This window comes from Drosophila nasuta, chromosome 2L (assembly GCF_023558535.2).
Source record: "Drosophila nasuta strain 15112-1781.00 chromosome 2L, ASM2355853v1, whole genome shotgun sequence".
Classification (NCBI taxonomy): Eukaryota; Metazoa; Arthropoda; class Insecta; order Diptera; family Drosophilidae; genus Drosophila; species Drosophila nasuta.
The window spans coordinates 16837660-16852051 of record NC_083455.1 but is presented as its reverse complement, the minus strand read 5'-3'; the positions used below and the strand labels follow the sequence as shown (position 1 = coordinate 16852051).

Sequence of the window (14392 nt, the reverse complement as noted above, 5' to 3'; positions counted from 1 at the left end):
AGGAGTGAGAATGAGATAGAGAGAGAGTGTTAGGAGGGGAGAGTAGCAAACAAATCGAACAGCAGCAGCAGCGGGGCACAAAACAAATAATATCAATTGTCATCAGCATGTCCTGACACATCCCAGATGCAATGTGCCACCGCCACACAAATATCAACATAGTATAAATTGTAGATATATATATATATTGAATATATATATATATATATATATATATTTGCATGCTAGCACATGACTTTCGATCCTTCTGGCAGCTGCCAGTTGCAACACCTACTCCAATCGTTGTGCTAGAAGCGAGCACATTTTCCACATCATTAGTTTTTGCCGAGTGACTCCATTTGAACCACACTGAGAACAAACAGACGCCCGTCCGCAAACCTGTTCGTTGCTCCTATCTATCATGCTTCTGCTCCCTTATCCTCCCACTCTCCCAACAGCTTCGTGCTCCATTTACGTTTGCCATTATACATATCATCAGCAGCAGTAGCAACGGGTGGGAAAGCTGCTGAATGGCAACTTCTACATTTCCCTCTCTGGCTAGTGCTTTTTGGTGGCCCCATTTGTAAGACGAATTGAGGAGTGTTGGCGCTTTAAGCAAATTTAAATAGTGCCACACGAATGCCGGATACGAACACGAACACACGGAGAGCCAAAAACGCTGTTGCCTTTGCTTTTGCTTTTGCCTTTGCGTTATGTCCAGGTGTCGACGTTCCATAAATTATGCTCGCTTTACCCTCAATACGAATTTCATTGTGCAGCGAGCGTTGGGATTCGTGTCAGCCGGCGAAATGTGGCTACTCTTTAGCACTATCTTTCTCTCTGCTTCTCTTGCAAGCTTCATAACAAGATGAATTGACCCACATTGTAAAAATCTTTATATGTAAAAATCTGTCTTGCATTCAAAAGTGAAAGTCAACTTGTAGTTTCTACTTTAAGTTAAATGCAGTTTAAAGAAGTTTCCATTACAAATATTAAGTCAATGAAGTAGAAAAGCAATTTAAGTAAAAAGCTGAATACTTAATGCAGTTGAAAAGGTTTTTCCATTACCAAAATGAAATTGAGGAAATAAAAAAAAACAAATATGTATAAAGAATTATATATTGTTAAATTCGTAATGCAGTTTAATGCATTTTCCATTATGGAAATGAAAACATTTAAAAAAATCTACCCAACATAAATAAAAAAATAATAATACAAATAATTGATCAAATAATTGATATGTATAATGAATTATATATTGTTAAATTCGTAATGCAGTTTAATGCATTTTCCATTATGGAAATGAAAATATTAAAAAAATCCATTCAACAAAAATATAAAAATAATAATAGAAATAATTGACGTATAGTTTCCATTATAGTGAATGAGAGCAAATCCTTAAAAAAATTAAATTTACATAAAGAGCGATCTATTTTTATTTTTTCTAATTGTGATATGTTATTTCAGTTTATGCAGTAGACGAAATCGTTAAAAGTGACTGGTATATCAAGCAGCAATAATTTGTAAATTAATATAATTAATTGATTTTCCAACTCTTTTCAAGTATTAAATACTATATTTGTCATTTAAATGTTAATATATTTTATAGTTATTGGTTTCTTAAATTATTTTTAAATATCCTTAAAAGTCGGAATTCTTAATTTGCATTAAAATTATACGTTTTCTTAGTATTTAATTTATATTCTTATTTATTTAGTTAATTTTATATTTACGAAAAAAAGTTAATTTAATTTAGTTGCGTTATTCTCCATTTTTCCATAAATAATTTTCTAACATTTTTAATTATGCTGCGTAATATTATATTTCATTATTCATTTGAGTCTTTTTTCATCTTGTACTTTCAAATATAAACTTTTAGGCATTTAATTTGAAAATTTCATTGAAATTCATTTCTCAACCTTATATAATATTAAGTTATTTTATTAGTAGCATATTTATAGAAATATTTTCAATGTTCATTTAACTCATTGAATATAATATAAATTTGTGTCTTAATATACTCTTTATTTATTAGAATCAACTATTTTTCTCCAGATTAATTTTAATGCTATTTAGTTTTGCATTCAATTGCATTTTAGTTAAAAATAATTCTCAATTTCCACTTTTAGAGTTTAATTGTAATTTTCCTAACTCCTTGAGCTGCTCTATTACATACTACTATTTAATCACATTAATTTGAATGCTATTAAATCGCGCAATGCCATAAAATCCAAAGCAGAACTTTTGCGAAGCGCAGCATCAAATATGCATGCGCTGAAATTGAAAATGTTTTGAAACACACATTTTGAATTTAGCTGGTTGAAATAGTGATTACTCTGAGAAACTATGACCTAATCCTTTTGGGGGAGAACTGCGAGAGCTGAGAGAACTGAGCGTGTCTTCTCCCCATGGAGCTAACGCGCTTAATGCACACAAAAGATGCAGCAGCGGTATTCCTCCATTCCCTTCCTCCTTCCTTCTTCCTCTTTCCCCCTTCTCCTCACCTCCTCCTTTCACTTCCGCTGTGCCAACAACTGGCCAGCAAACTTTTTGTGTCGAAAAAAAACAAGTATGAAAGGTTCAGTCGAGTGTGCTCGACTGTTAGTTAGCCGTTAAATAATATACTGAATTAATATACCGCAAAACTAATAAAATACTAAATACCTTTATTTAATATATTGATATAAAACTTAATTCATAATATACCATAGAGTACAAAATATACCTCATTGTCAATAAAATGTGTTTGGTATATTTTAGTATCGATACCGAATATATTTGCCTGGATCTGGTATATTTTGTAGTCTGTGGTCAGGTATTATTTTTATAATATACCAAAATTATATACAGGAAAAATACTAAAATATACCAAAGGCTATATTTCGTATTTTTATCTACTATTTTATTCAAAATATACCATAGAGTACAAAATTCACCAGATTGTCAGTCAAATATATATAGATATAGTCTCTCAGATATACGGACAGATGGACATGACTAATCAAGAATATATATACTTAATGGGGTCAGATATTCCTGTTAGATAATTTTCCTGCAGGTACAAAGCTTAAACACCCTTCTACCCTACGTGTAGCGGGTGTAAAAAGTTGGAAGCTTTTAAAAAGTTATGCACAACATGAATTTTACAAAACGTAACACTAAAAAGCAGAACAGAAAAAGAAAAAAAACTAATGCCCTTCTCTTTCTCTCGCACACTTGCAGCTGCAGCGAAGGACGCATCATGTCGACGGACACGAAGGGCTGTGTCGATCGCAACGAGTGTTTGGACATGCCGTGCCTAAACGGTGGCACGTGCATCAATCTGGAGCCACGATTGCGATATCGTTGCATTTGCCCCGAGGGCTATTGGGGCGAGAACTGTGAACTTGTGCAGGAGGGGCAACGTTTGAAGCTTAGCATGGGCGCCTTGGGCGCCATATTCGTCTGCCTGATTATCATACTGAGTAAGTACTGTAACGAGTGCCAGCTGTGGCAAGAAGGCGAGTGTGTGTCTGTGTGTGTAAGTGTGAGTGTGAGTGTGAGTGTGGCACAGCAAACACCTCCTCGCTAAGCTGCTGCAACAATTTGGAATGCATGTGTGTCAGTTAAAGCGGCTTAAGCCGCATTCACATCCGCATACAAACAAACGTTTCCCTCTTGTGCCTGCCCCTCCCCAGGTTGTGCCTCCGAATGTGGCGTGTTGTTTTCAGTTGTCTGTTTTTACATGTAAATGCAATTTTCAGTAGTTTGGACCCGCGCTGCACTTAAATCCCAGCGAGAAAAAACATCTCTCGCTTCTCACACACACACATCAGCAACGCCCCTTTCTGTTTATTCAGCAAAAGGGGGGCGTGGTTGTTACTCTTGCAAAGTGCCACATTTCTTGTCCTCGTTTGTGTTTTTGTTCAACGCCAAACCGAGGGCAATTTATTTTGTTGGCGGAATGCAACGCTTGCTGGATGGCTAATTAAGAACATCCATTGCACAACCCAAAAAAAAAACATTCATAACATTGCAAAAAAAAGTGCATTAAAATATAAAATAAAAATCAAATAATCATGCAATTCAAAAAAATTACTTCAATGAAAGTAATAAAAACAATATTTAACGAATTTTTTATGAAATTGATTTTTATCGCTATTTATTGAAATGGGAATTCATTTGGGGAATGGCTGGAAATAATACAATCAAAGAGTTAAAACTGCAAAGATAAATTTAAATGCATTTTATGCTAATAAATAATTAAGCAAATATATTTGCAAATCCAAAAAATAAACTGAAAAGTTAAAACAATTTTGAGCAGCAAAATAATACATTTAAAAGCATTATAAGCTAATAAAAAAATAAATCAAAAATAGTGGGAAATCAAAAACGAAACGGAAAAGTAATGAGTGAACAATTAAAACAATTTTGAGCAGAGAATTTACACATTTAAATTTCATTTCCTGACAACTGAAGTGATACATTACAAATCATTAGGCTAATAAACAAAAAATCAACAATAGTAGCAAATGAAAAAGAAACTGAATAGAAAATATTATAGAAAGGATTTAAAGAAATAATAAAAGTCTTTTCATAAAAAATTTAATTTGTTGTATGAAGTGTTCGCAATTATTAAAATGATGGAAGGATGACTAAATAAATTCAGATGCATTTAATTCAAATAAATATTTTATGTTTACATACGTATATATAGTATACTATATAAATCATATATATGGATAATTAAAAAGTAAGAAACAATTTAAATAAATTTATAATTACAAATCTGAAAAAGGAATGTGTAAAATACCTTTAAATTAGTTTTACAAAATGCTGCTACTATTAAGATTAAATATAATAAATACGAAAATTGAAATGCATGTAATGCTTATAAACATTTCAGAATGGGAAATGTAATTCCGAACAAGGAATGGGAAATCCCAATGAAAAAACCAAATAAAATCAAATTTGAAACGGAAATATTCAAATATGTGTTAGTGTTTGCAATTATTGAGAAGAAAATTGTTGAAATATACATACATATATATGAACATAATTATTTGAATACTAGCTAGGAGAAATAGAAACACAAAACAAACATTCAAATTTGAAAATTAAATAGAATGTAGAACACTGAATGCAGTTGTGCATAAGCAAAAGCGACTTAGAGCACAGAACAAAGGAATCGAAAATGTTATATCAAAAACAAATATGTTGACAGTTCGAATGCGATTTATCAACGTTGATTTTGAAGACCACTCGAAGGTGCTTCAAAATGGAAACAATGAGAAAGCAAAGAGGAAACTTTGAAATACACCTCAAAGAGCATTAAGTTACTCTGCCAAAAGAAAATTTTATGCAGGTGACAATTGGTTGCTAATGGACCGTAATCAGATTATTAATTTTGTCACAATGCTTCAGAGGAAAGCTCTAAAAAACAAACCAGAAATGCGCTTCAATCTAAGCGTGTACTATTTTACGCTTTTTTAACGTACTTTCGATAGCTTTGATTTTTATACTATTGTCAAAGATTTCATGTGGTTTCAGTGTAACTGTGGCACTTAATGGACAGCGGACAAGAGCGAGCAAGATAGCGTTAAGTGGATTTGAGCATTTTCAAAAATGTTGCACAGAGACAAATGCGAAATGCGCAATGCGAATGGGACCCGCTGGCGTATACGCAATTTCACTTTTTCCCTTTTTTTTTTGTTATTGTTGTTGCCGGCAATTCGACTCGTTTGGGATTTCAAAGGATTTTCAATTAGCGTCGCCTCAATGTGTTTTTTTTTCTGCGCTCTCTCTTTCGCATTTGGCTGCTGCTATCTGAGCTGCGCTTTATTCAGTTGGCCAGTTGGTCAGCAGCTGCTGACAATTTATTTGTAGCCATATTTAAAAGCTGAGGCTGATTTATCCCAGTGCCAAAAATAATCGGGGGCTAGTTGTAATGAAAGGCGTTGCGCGTGGTTTGAAGTTGCAACAGGAACGAGAGAGGAACAGTTACAGTTACAGTTACGAGTTACAACAACAAAGCCTTAAGCTAATTAGCCGCCTTTCGAGCCGGCTAATTACACAGTTGCCTTTTTTGCATTGCGCATACGCAGTGTGGGGCCATAAAACCGCTAAACCGCAAAATAGGCGCAATAAATAAACGCAAACGAATGCTCGAGAGAGAGCACAACACTGGAAGTTCTCAGTTCCCTCCTCCCCCCACCATGTTTTCCTTTCTTACCTCCCCTTCCCCTGCTACGCTTGCCGTTTATGAAGTGAAAATTTCAAGGCACTGACAACACTGGAGGCAATTTCGTCTTTGTTGTTATTGCATTAATGTGGCGCAAAGACAAAACAAAAACTAAATAATTATCTAACATTATTTACAGTCAACGCTTCGCTTTCCACCTTTCCCTCTCCCTCTCTGCCTTACTTCTTCTTTGTTTTCTCTGGGCCTGTGTAATCTCAGATTCGTTGAACTGTATTTTCGGCATGAAATTTCAAGTGCCATTCCCAGGCAAGAAAAAAGTAAACAATGTAAAAAAAATCTACAGTTCAATGTGCACGACTGTGAGATACTCGTTATTCATTTATAATAATAACAAAACAGTGCGGTATTATTCTTAAAATATACCAAATTAATATATCATAAAATACTAAAATTATACCAATTGGAGTAATTAGTATATAATATAGTATTAAAATATAACATGGAGTAGAAAATATACCAAATTGTCAGTCGAATATAGAATGTCCCATGTTCAAAATATACCAAAAAGTATACCAGATTATCAGCAAAGTATATAATATACTTAATTTAATATATACCATAGAATAGAAAATATACCAAATTGTCAGTCAAATATATAAAGCGATAGTCTCTGAAAACTAAAGGAAATAAAGAAAGAAAGACCTACGGACATGACTCGGCTGTTGTAGCTGATCAAGAATATATATGTATTATATAGGTAATTCTCTGACGGATGTCACCATCTTTTTAGTTAAAAAAAAAACATAACCTGAAACAATTTAAAAAATTTTTTTTTGTTTTGTTTTCTTTTCTGATAATTGCATAAATTAACAGAGAATTACCCATATATACATAAATTTCCGGGAAGCTATAATACCCTTCTACCCTAAGGGTAGCGGGTATAAAAATAGAAGCCCTCAGCTCAGGGGGACAACTCTGATGAGCTGACTCGTCCTGCTGTGTCCTGTTGTGTCCTCTACTTTTTTCGGGATCAAAAAAATGTCAGCAACTATATGCAAAAGATGAGCTGAAAAAGTGCCTGTGAATGTGTTGTGTGAAGCTCGCTGCAAACAAAGGACAAACAAGCGGCTTTGTTATGCCACTAGAACACAGTAGCTTCTCTCTTTTTTTCTCCTTCTTTTTTTTTTGCTGCTATAGTTTGTTACAATTATTGTTTAGTTTCTGGGATAGTCGCTGGCTTTTAGAGTTCTGCTCAGGTTGTTATGTATGTAGTTGTCTGTTGTGTTCCTGTGTGTAGTTTGACCTCACAAAATTTCAACACAGAATAATTACCAAGTACTGTCCTTTAGCTCCAGCTACTGTTGCCTAGCACTGAGCATAAAGCAGCTTAAGTGGCGAGCGAATTACGCTAAAGAGTTCTCAACATGATTTCAATTTATTATTGTAACGTTTTCAAGTACTGCAATTCTCTTAAGCTTAAAAAGTTTGCAAAGCTTTGGAATGTTTTTAAAAAGAATCATACAAATTTAAACAGTTATTAAGTATGATTTAATTCAGAAAACTTATGAAAATCAATTGCTTTTTTATTTGGCTTAAGTTCAGTGATATGTTTTACTTTTCATTTTAGTCGTAGTTCTTTTAAAATTCAACCCTTAAAATTTAACAAATTTTAAAGTGAATTAAAGTGAAATTGCTCTTAAAAAGTTTTTTAAAACAGAAAATTGAAAACCTATTTTATTGTATTCAAGGTTTTGTAGAGACTATCTTCTATGAAATTAAATATGCAATTAAATTTCAATAAAACAAAATTAAAGTTTAAAAAAAAATTTTTGTTAAGCTCATCTAAAAGAATTTACCATAAGATTATTTCAAACTAGGATTCAATGAAAACTGAATTCAATTTCTAAGGATATAAATTCCCAACGGAATATAAATAAAATTGAATGGCAAATTCGAATTGTCGAATGCAAGATATTTTGTGTACTCAAAACTTTTCTTTCCTTTTATTTTAAAACATTCTGCTTAGTCCTCTCTTTGCAATTTTCAAATTAAAGACGGAAGTTGACTATAAAAATAGTTAGCTGTAAAATTGTTCAAAAAATAAATATATTTAATTACTTTTAAAAGAAAGGAAGTTATTTGAACAAATAGATGAAAATGTTCAGGGAATAAGTATTTATAATTACACATAATAGTTGCTTTTAAATGCTCCCTTTATCATTTCAATAGAAAACAAACTTTCTTAGCTATTTTCATGGGGCAACAGAACCTCTTAAATTTCTAATTTGATATTATTCATGCATTGATTACCTTTTAGCGTCGCAACCTTTTTCCCTGGTCTAGAGCAGAATAACTTGCCCCAAGTGCCACTTAATGAAATCAACTCGTGCCGTTGAGAAGCATCTTTTGTGGTGGCAAGGCGAAAGCCACCTAGCTTTGGATGTTGTTTAAAAACAAGAATGTGAAATAAATACGCAAAAAGGGACGACGCACAGTTGGCTAAGTGAGTGCGGCTAGGTGGCCATAACGACAGCAACAGTAACAGCAACAGTAACAACTCCATTTACGTTTAATGAGGCTAATTAAATCTAAAGAAAAATGTACATGGAAAAACAGATAAGATGAACATATAAATGTTGCGCACACAATAGGAAATAGGACCGGAAAATGTGGGATGTGGGAAATGGGAAATGCTGAAACGCAGCACGTTCAAGATCATCATAATAATGATGGTAAAATCTTTGAAAATGTTCAACTTTGGGCTCATTCGCATTAATGAACTTTTGGGGCAAGTTCTATTATATTTAATGTTTTCTTTTCGGCAGCAGCAGCAGCAGCTGCCAGTTGTTGCAAACTAATGAATCCGCTTAACCAAAGTCAACTTGCAACGCGCCCTGCAACAGACATTTGCAGCACAAATTTTTGGAAAACGCAAAAAACTGAGACAGACTTTTAATTATTTTTACTTGAGCGAACGCGAATGCGAAGCAAAGACTGAACCCAGTTAATATTGCTGTCAACCGAGGGCACAAATGATAAAATGCACAGTTTTCTTGCCACATTTCTTTTCCAGTTATTGCAAGTTGTTTACACGCCTTGCCCCTCGAAGAATATGTTGCAAGTAGTTTCGCATAAAAGTTATTAATATAACTTGAAGTTAAAGCGAGATGAAAACCTAAAGTGAAATAGTAAATCTAACAAGTTTACTGCGTTTGAAATGCTTCAGTTTTTTTTTGTTTCTTTTTTTGGAGGTTGGTAATCCGCTTAGTGTCTCCCACAGTTTCTGCTATTTGCCATCCCACTCACTCACAGCAGGCCATCCTTTCTCTTTCTGTCGACAAAGTTTAACCTCACAATTACAAGAGCAGCGTCAGTTTGGTCACCAGAAATAGTTCATTATCAGTTCGACAATTGCAAAGTGCCTTTTATATTTCTCTGTCTCTGTCTGCCGGCTCAATGAATAAAACTTTTCCAACTTTCGCATTATCTAACCAAACAAGTTGTACTCCAAATGCACTCGAGTCCTTTTTGCCTTTCAGCAAATATTGGTAAATTATTTAAGTTGGTTTAGTGGAGTTGTCGTCAATACATCGACTATTTTCCTTTACTCAAAGGATGCCGAAAGAACTCGTTTGATGTTCAAAGTAAAGCTCAAATTTAAGGCAGCTAGTAAGTAAAGTAAGCTAGCTAGTTTAATCAGCCGAGCTAACTCGTTAATTTTTTATCGTTGTTGTTAACCATAAAGCAAAACTTTTTAATGGCTATGTAGCCACAAACTCCACTTCAATACACATCAATATTTGAGAGCCATAAAATTGTTGCAGAAAAAGTAAATAGTTTTTTTTCTAACGGTAATTATTGGCTCATGAAGTTATGCCTCATAAAATCTAGCAAAAAAGAGTTAGAAAAACACTTAACGTTGCTTAAACTTTTATTGGTTTTAAGTAAAAGTTATACAAATTAATATTATAAAGTTTGAATTTAAAAAAATTTGTACCCAATAATAAATTCATATTCTTATATTCTTCCTGTTTGTAGTAATAAAAGTTTGAATTTATAATAGACTTAGGTTGGACGCCCGTTGACTTGCATTCAAATTTATTAAATATTTATTATTTCAATGATGATTTAAAAGAAGTTGGCTTGAAAAATCATTTGGTATTAAATGATACTTTTAATATAATATTCAAAATTCATATAATTGTGTTCTTCAAACATTTTGTATATATCATTTTAAAAAAATATATATAAAGTGAGTAGGAACACAAATCATATTCTTAAAAATAAAAAGCTTTGGCTGACAATTTCATATATTTTGTAGTATACAGTATATTTTGAAATATAAAATAGACACACACAATATACCAAAAAAATACTAAAATATGTTAAAACTTGTACTCGGTATATTGGTATACTACGAGTACTTCAATATACAAGTTTTAGTATATTTTATATATATTTTACAGATTATTATGCACTCTTTGGCTTTGAAAGAAAATGGAGCGATCTCGATTGCAACTTTTTTGGTTAAATATTAAATATAATTGGTTAAGTCAAACTGTTACAAACTACATTTACGAATCGATGTATTTAAACGATGGTTGTTCGTATAGTTTATTGATACGCTCTATTAAAAGTCAGTTGAATATTGAACTCTCTAACGAAAGCAATACGCTGTCTCTTTTCTTTATAAATGAATTCAGTTACTGCTCAAACTGATAGTTTCATATCAGTATAATATTAAAAAACAAGTTTAATAGCAAAGAAACAATATACCTACAAAACGATATATCAATGTATCGAGTTTATATTCCTTGTAATATCATGCTTTATTTCTTTTATTTCCAGTTCTCGCATTGATATTCGTGCTGTACAATCGCAAGCGCAAGACGACCAAAAAGAAGAAGCGCTCCGGCACTGAAAAGGATGTGCGTGAAACGGTGATTAGCTACGAGGACGAAGGCGGCGGCGAGGACGATATGACGGCCTTTGACATAACGCCACTGCAAATACCAATCAGTGCACAGGCCGGCAACATGCCACCCGATATTGCCGCCTGCAAGATGCCCATTATATGTGAGTAAACACACGACTTGATACAGAGAGAGAGAGCGCAGTTCAAGCTTCCATATACAACAATAGATCCAGTGATGACATTGCTGCCACCGGGCCAGGAATTGAATGTGGCGTATCTGATGGAGGAGCGTAAGCAACGCATCGATAAGGATCCCAATGCGCCGCCCTTCGATGACCTGCGCAATTTCACCTTCGAGGGCAGCGGCAGCATTGCCGAATCGCTAAGCTCGTTGGCATCAGGTGAGTGAGAGAAGAAGAACACACTTTTAACTATATCACTAAACTCTCTACTACTCTAAACCCAAACCCAACGACGGCAGGCACCGACGATGAGAATCAAGACTTTAACTATTTACAAAATTGGGGTCCACGTTTCAATGCCCTGGCCGCGATGTACGTGCATGATAAAGCGAAAACCAAACATGACTCTCAAGTGGGCGGCGCCACGCCAGCGGATAATGTGCTCGCCGTGGTTGCAACAGGCAGCGGTGCCGGACCAGGCGGTGGCGGTGTCGGTGGTTCTACTGTTGCCACCACGGAGCCGGGCAAAGTTGTATTATAAAAGCGAAGAAGAAAAAGCAAAAAAAAAGATAAATGAATAAATAGTTAAGTTGTAGTTAAAAATAATGAAGGAATCCAAAAGCGATTTCAAACTTGAAACTAAAAACTTAAGTAATTCCATGTATGTCGAAAGTGTATGAATGTGAATGTGAATGAGTGTGAATGAGTGATTTAGGTTAGGTTAATGTTACTTCTCTAATACCAAAGCATACTGAAAATACTAAAAAAGAAAACAAGATATACTAAAATCAAAATGAATGAAACTTTACCAACCAATTTCCAATCAGGAATTAAATGTTTGATTTCAATTGTGCATTTTTCTATATATACTGTATTTTCATTTAAATACTGCATTTGGTATTTTTCCCAGTGAACCAAATTTGAAATCAAAAAAACGTTAAGCTAAAACGTGCTATATACCCAAAACAAAAAAAAATACTAACAAATATAAAAAATACTAAAGTTAAGCATACTGAATTCAAATTACTTGAAGAGAAGAGTTTCTAAAACTTGACACCCTGTATAAATACTGCATTCCCGTTAGCACGTAAGTTTCGGTCCCTCCACAGACCAAAAAAGCTAGAACTAACTGTTACCCCCCAACTCGTCTTCTCCCTCTCTCCCCCTCCTCCTCACTCGTGGAAACTCGAATTTCACTGGACCAGAAGATGCACGTGTCCAATTGCCAACCGATTTCGCACCTGCTGCTGCAGGCATCACGTGTCCAGCGAAAAGTTAATGGCGAACGAGCGAGAGAAACTTTTGGTGAAATTTCAAACAAAACTTGTAACATAATTTTGTACATAGTGCATTGTGTAATTTAAATACATATACATATACTTAAATATTAAATATCTGATGGAAAATATAAAACACGTGAAAACTACCAATTGAAAAAGTGTGAAATGCATCGCAAACAAAAAAAAATTAAAGAGAAAAAGAAAAACAAAATAATAACACACAGAGAAACATACACACTCACACATACGACTACTAGACTAATTGACTACAATTAAAAGTAAATTAAATTAAATTTAAATTTAATTAATGTGAAAACAAAAAGTTGATCAAAAATACCAATTTCATATTTCTGCATTTACTAGCAAATACACAACGTGACGTATACAGAACAAACAAAAAGAGAAAAATGAAAAATAAACTGAATAATATGGAAAACATCAAACCGAAAACGATAGAAAAATATACCGCAGGAGAGTACAGCAAATTATAATAATAATTAAAATTACAATAATAATAATAGTCATAATAATATTGTGTAACATGTATTAAATTAAATTATAAACAAAGAAAAAAAAAACAAAAATGAAAATGAAAATGAAAAAACTCGCCACATTGCGATACCAAAAAAGGGTTAATTAAATTTACGTTAGTTAATGGACAATTTGTTAGTAGTTAGCATTTAAGCATAATTTTTTAAAAATCAATAAACCCCCCAAAACGAAATAAAAAAAAACACAATAAAAATTGACAAAATGCTAAAAAAAAAAAACTTGTTGGTTACTTTTTTGTGGAGGAAAACTTTTATGATTTTCCAGCTGTCATCCTCAAGACCTACTGGCTCGGGTCTTGACCTAATAATTAACAGCGATTTCCTTATATCCTTAGGTTCAATTTACACAATCTTTATTTACTTTATATTTATTATGTGCTGCTGACATAATTAATTTTCTGTTTATTATTTCTGATTTGTTTAAGTTGCCCAGTTAGGTAACAGTGCACCTTTCTTTGTTATCATTTCGTTATTATTTTAATAAAAAAAAAAAAAAAAGATTTTCCAGCGATTCTTCTGAGCTAACGATGCTTGATGATGGAAAGCAGCGATTGTCGCTGCTTTAATATGCCATGAAATGATGTTAATAATGAATGTTTGTCAAGGTGGCAAATAGCGAGTGATTTCTTACTTAAAAAGGGGTTTCAACTCAACAATACCGTGTAGTTTTCTCTTAACTTTATTAGATTAAATTGCGTTAGTAGAATGAAATTTTATTTTTCGAATAATACAGTAGGATGTTATGTACTTTACTTGCAAATTGTATTATAACTTTTATTTTATTTATATTTAATCTGAGAGTAAATATTAAAGTTCATTATTTTATACACAACACTTGTACAAATATGAATTGATTTTTTTTGTTTACGAGTGATTTCATAATTATAAATTTATTATACTATATTATTTTATATTATATATGAAATACTTAAAAATATTAGGAACAGATAAATTCTTTTCAAAAATTTTCTTAGACTTAGTATGGGAAAATTCCATATTGTTATTCATATTGTACTCCGAAATCTACGGCTATAAAAAATAAGAAACTAACACAAATCTTTTAAAGTTTTTTCAACACAGATTTCTTATTTTATATTATTATTTGATGTAGCTTGATTACAACAAAGTTTTTATTGATGTACTAAAACTATATAAAGTGGTTAGTTGCAGAACTTAATAGGGACTCTTACTTCAAAAAGGATTATTTTTATCTATCGATACTTATTGACAGTGTGCCCAGATGAACAAAAGTAGTTGGGTTGCCAGATGCATGTCCAACATAATTTTACATATTTTCAATTAGT

At 32.9% G+C, this 14392-nt stretch overlaps 1 protein-coding gene across 2 annotated transcripts in view; it reads left to right on the top strand.

The window, feature by feature from the left end:
• The window catches only part of LOC132798436 (putative neural-cadherin 2), a 160668-nt gene extending 147379 nt beyond the window's left edge, over nucleotides 1-13289 (top strand). For both annotated transcript variants that reach the window (XM_060810289.1, XM_060810290.1), the window contains 4 exons: nucleotides 3202-3443; nucleotides 11009-11236; nucleotides 11303-11476; nucleotides 11557-13289. In XM_060810289.1, coding sequence (XP_060666272.1) covers nucleotides 3202-3443; nucleotides 11009-11236; nucleotides 11303-11476; nucleotides 11557-11798 — 886 coding nt within the window. In that variant the 3' untranslated portion in view covers nucleotides 11799-13289. The remainder of the gene's footprint in view (nucleotides 1-3201; nucleotides 3444-11008; nucleotides 11237-11302; nucleotides 11477-11556) is intronic.
• The last annotated feature ends 1103 nt before the right edge of the window (nucleotides 13290-14392 follow it).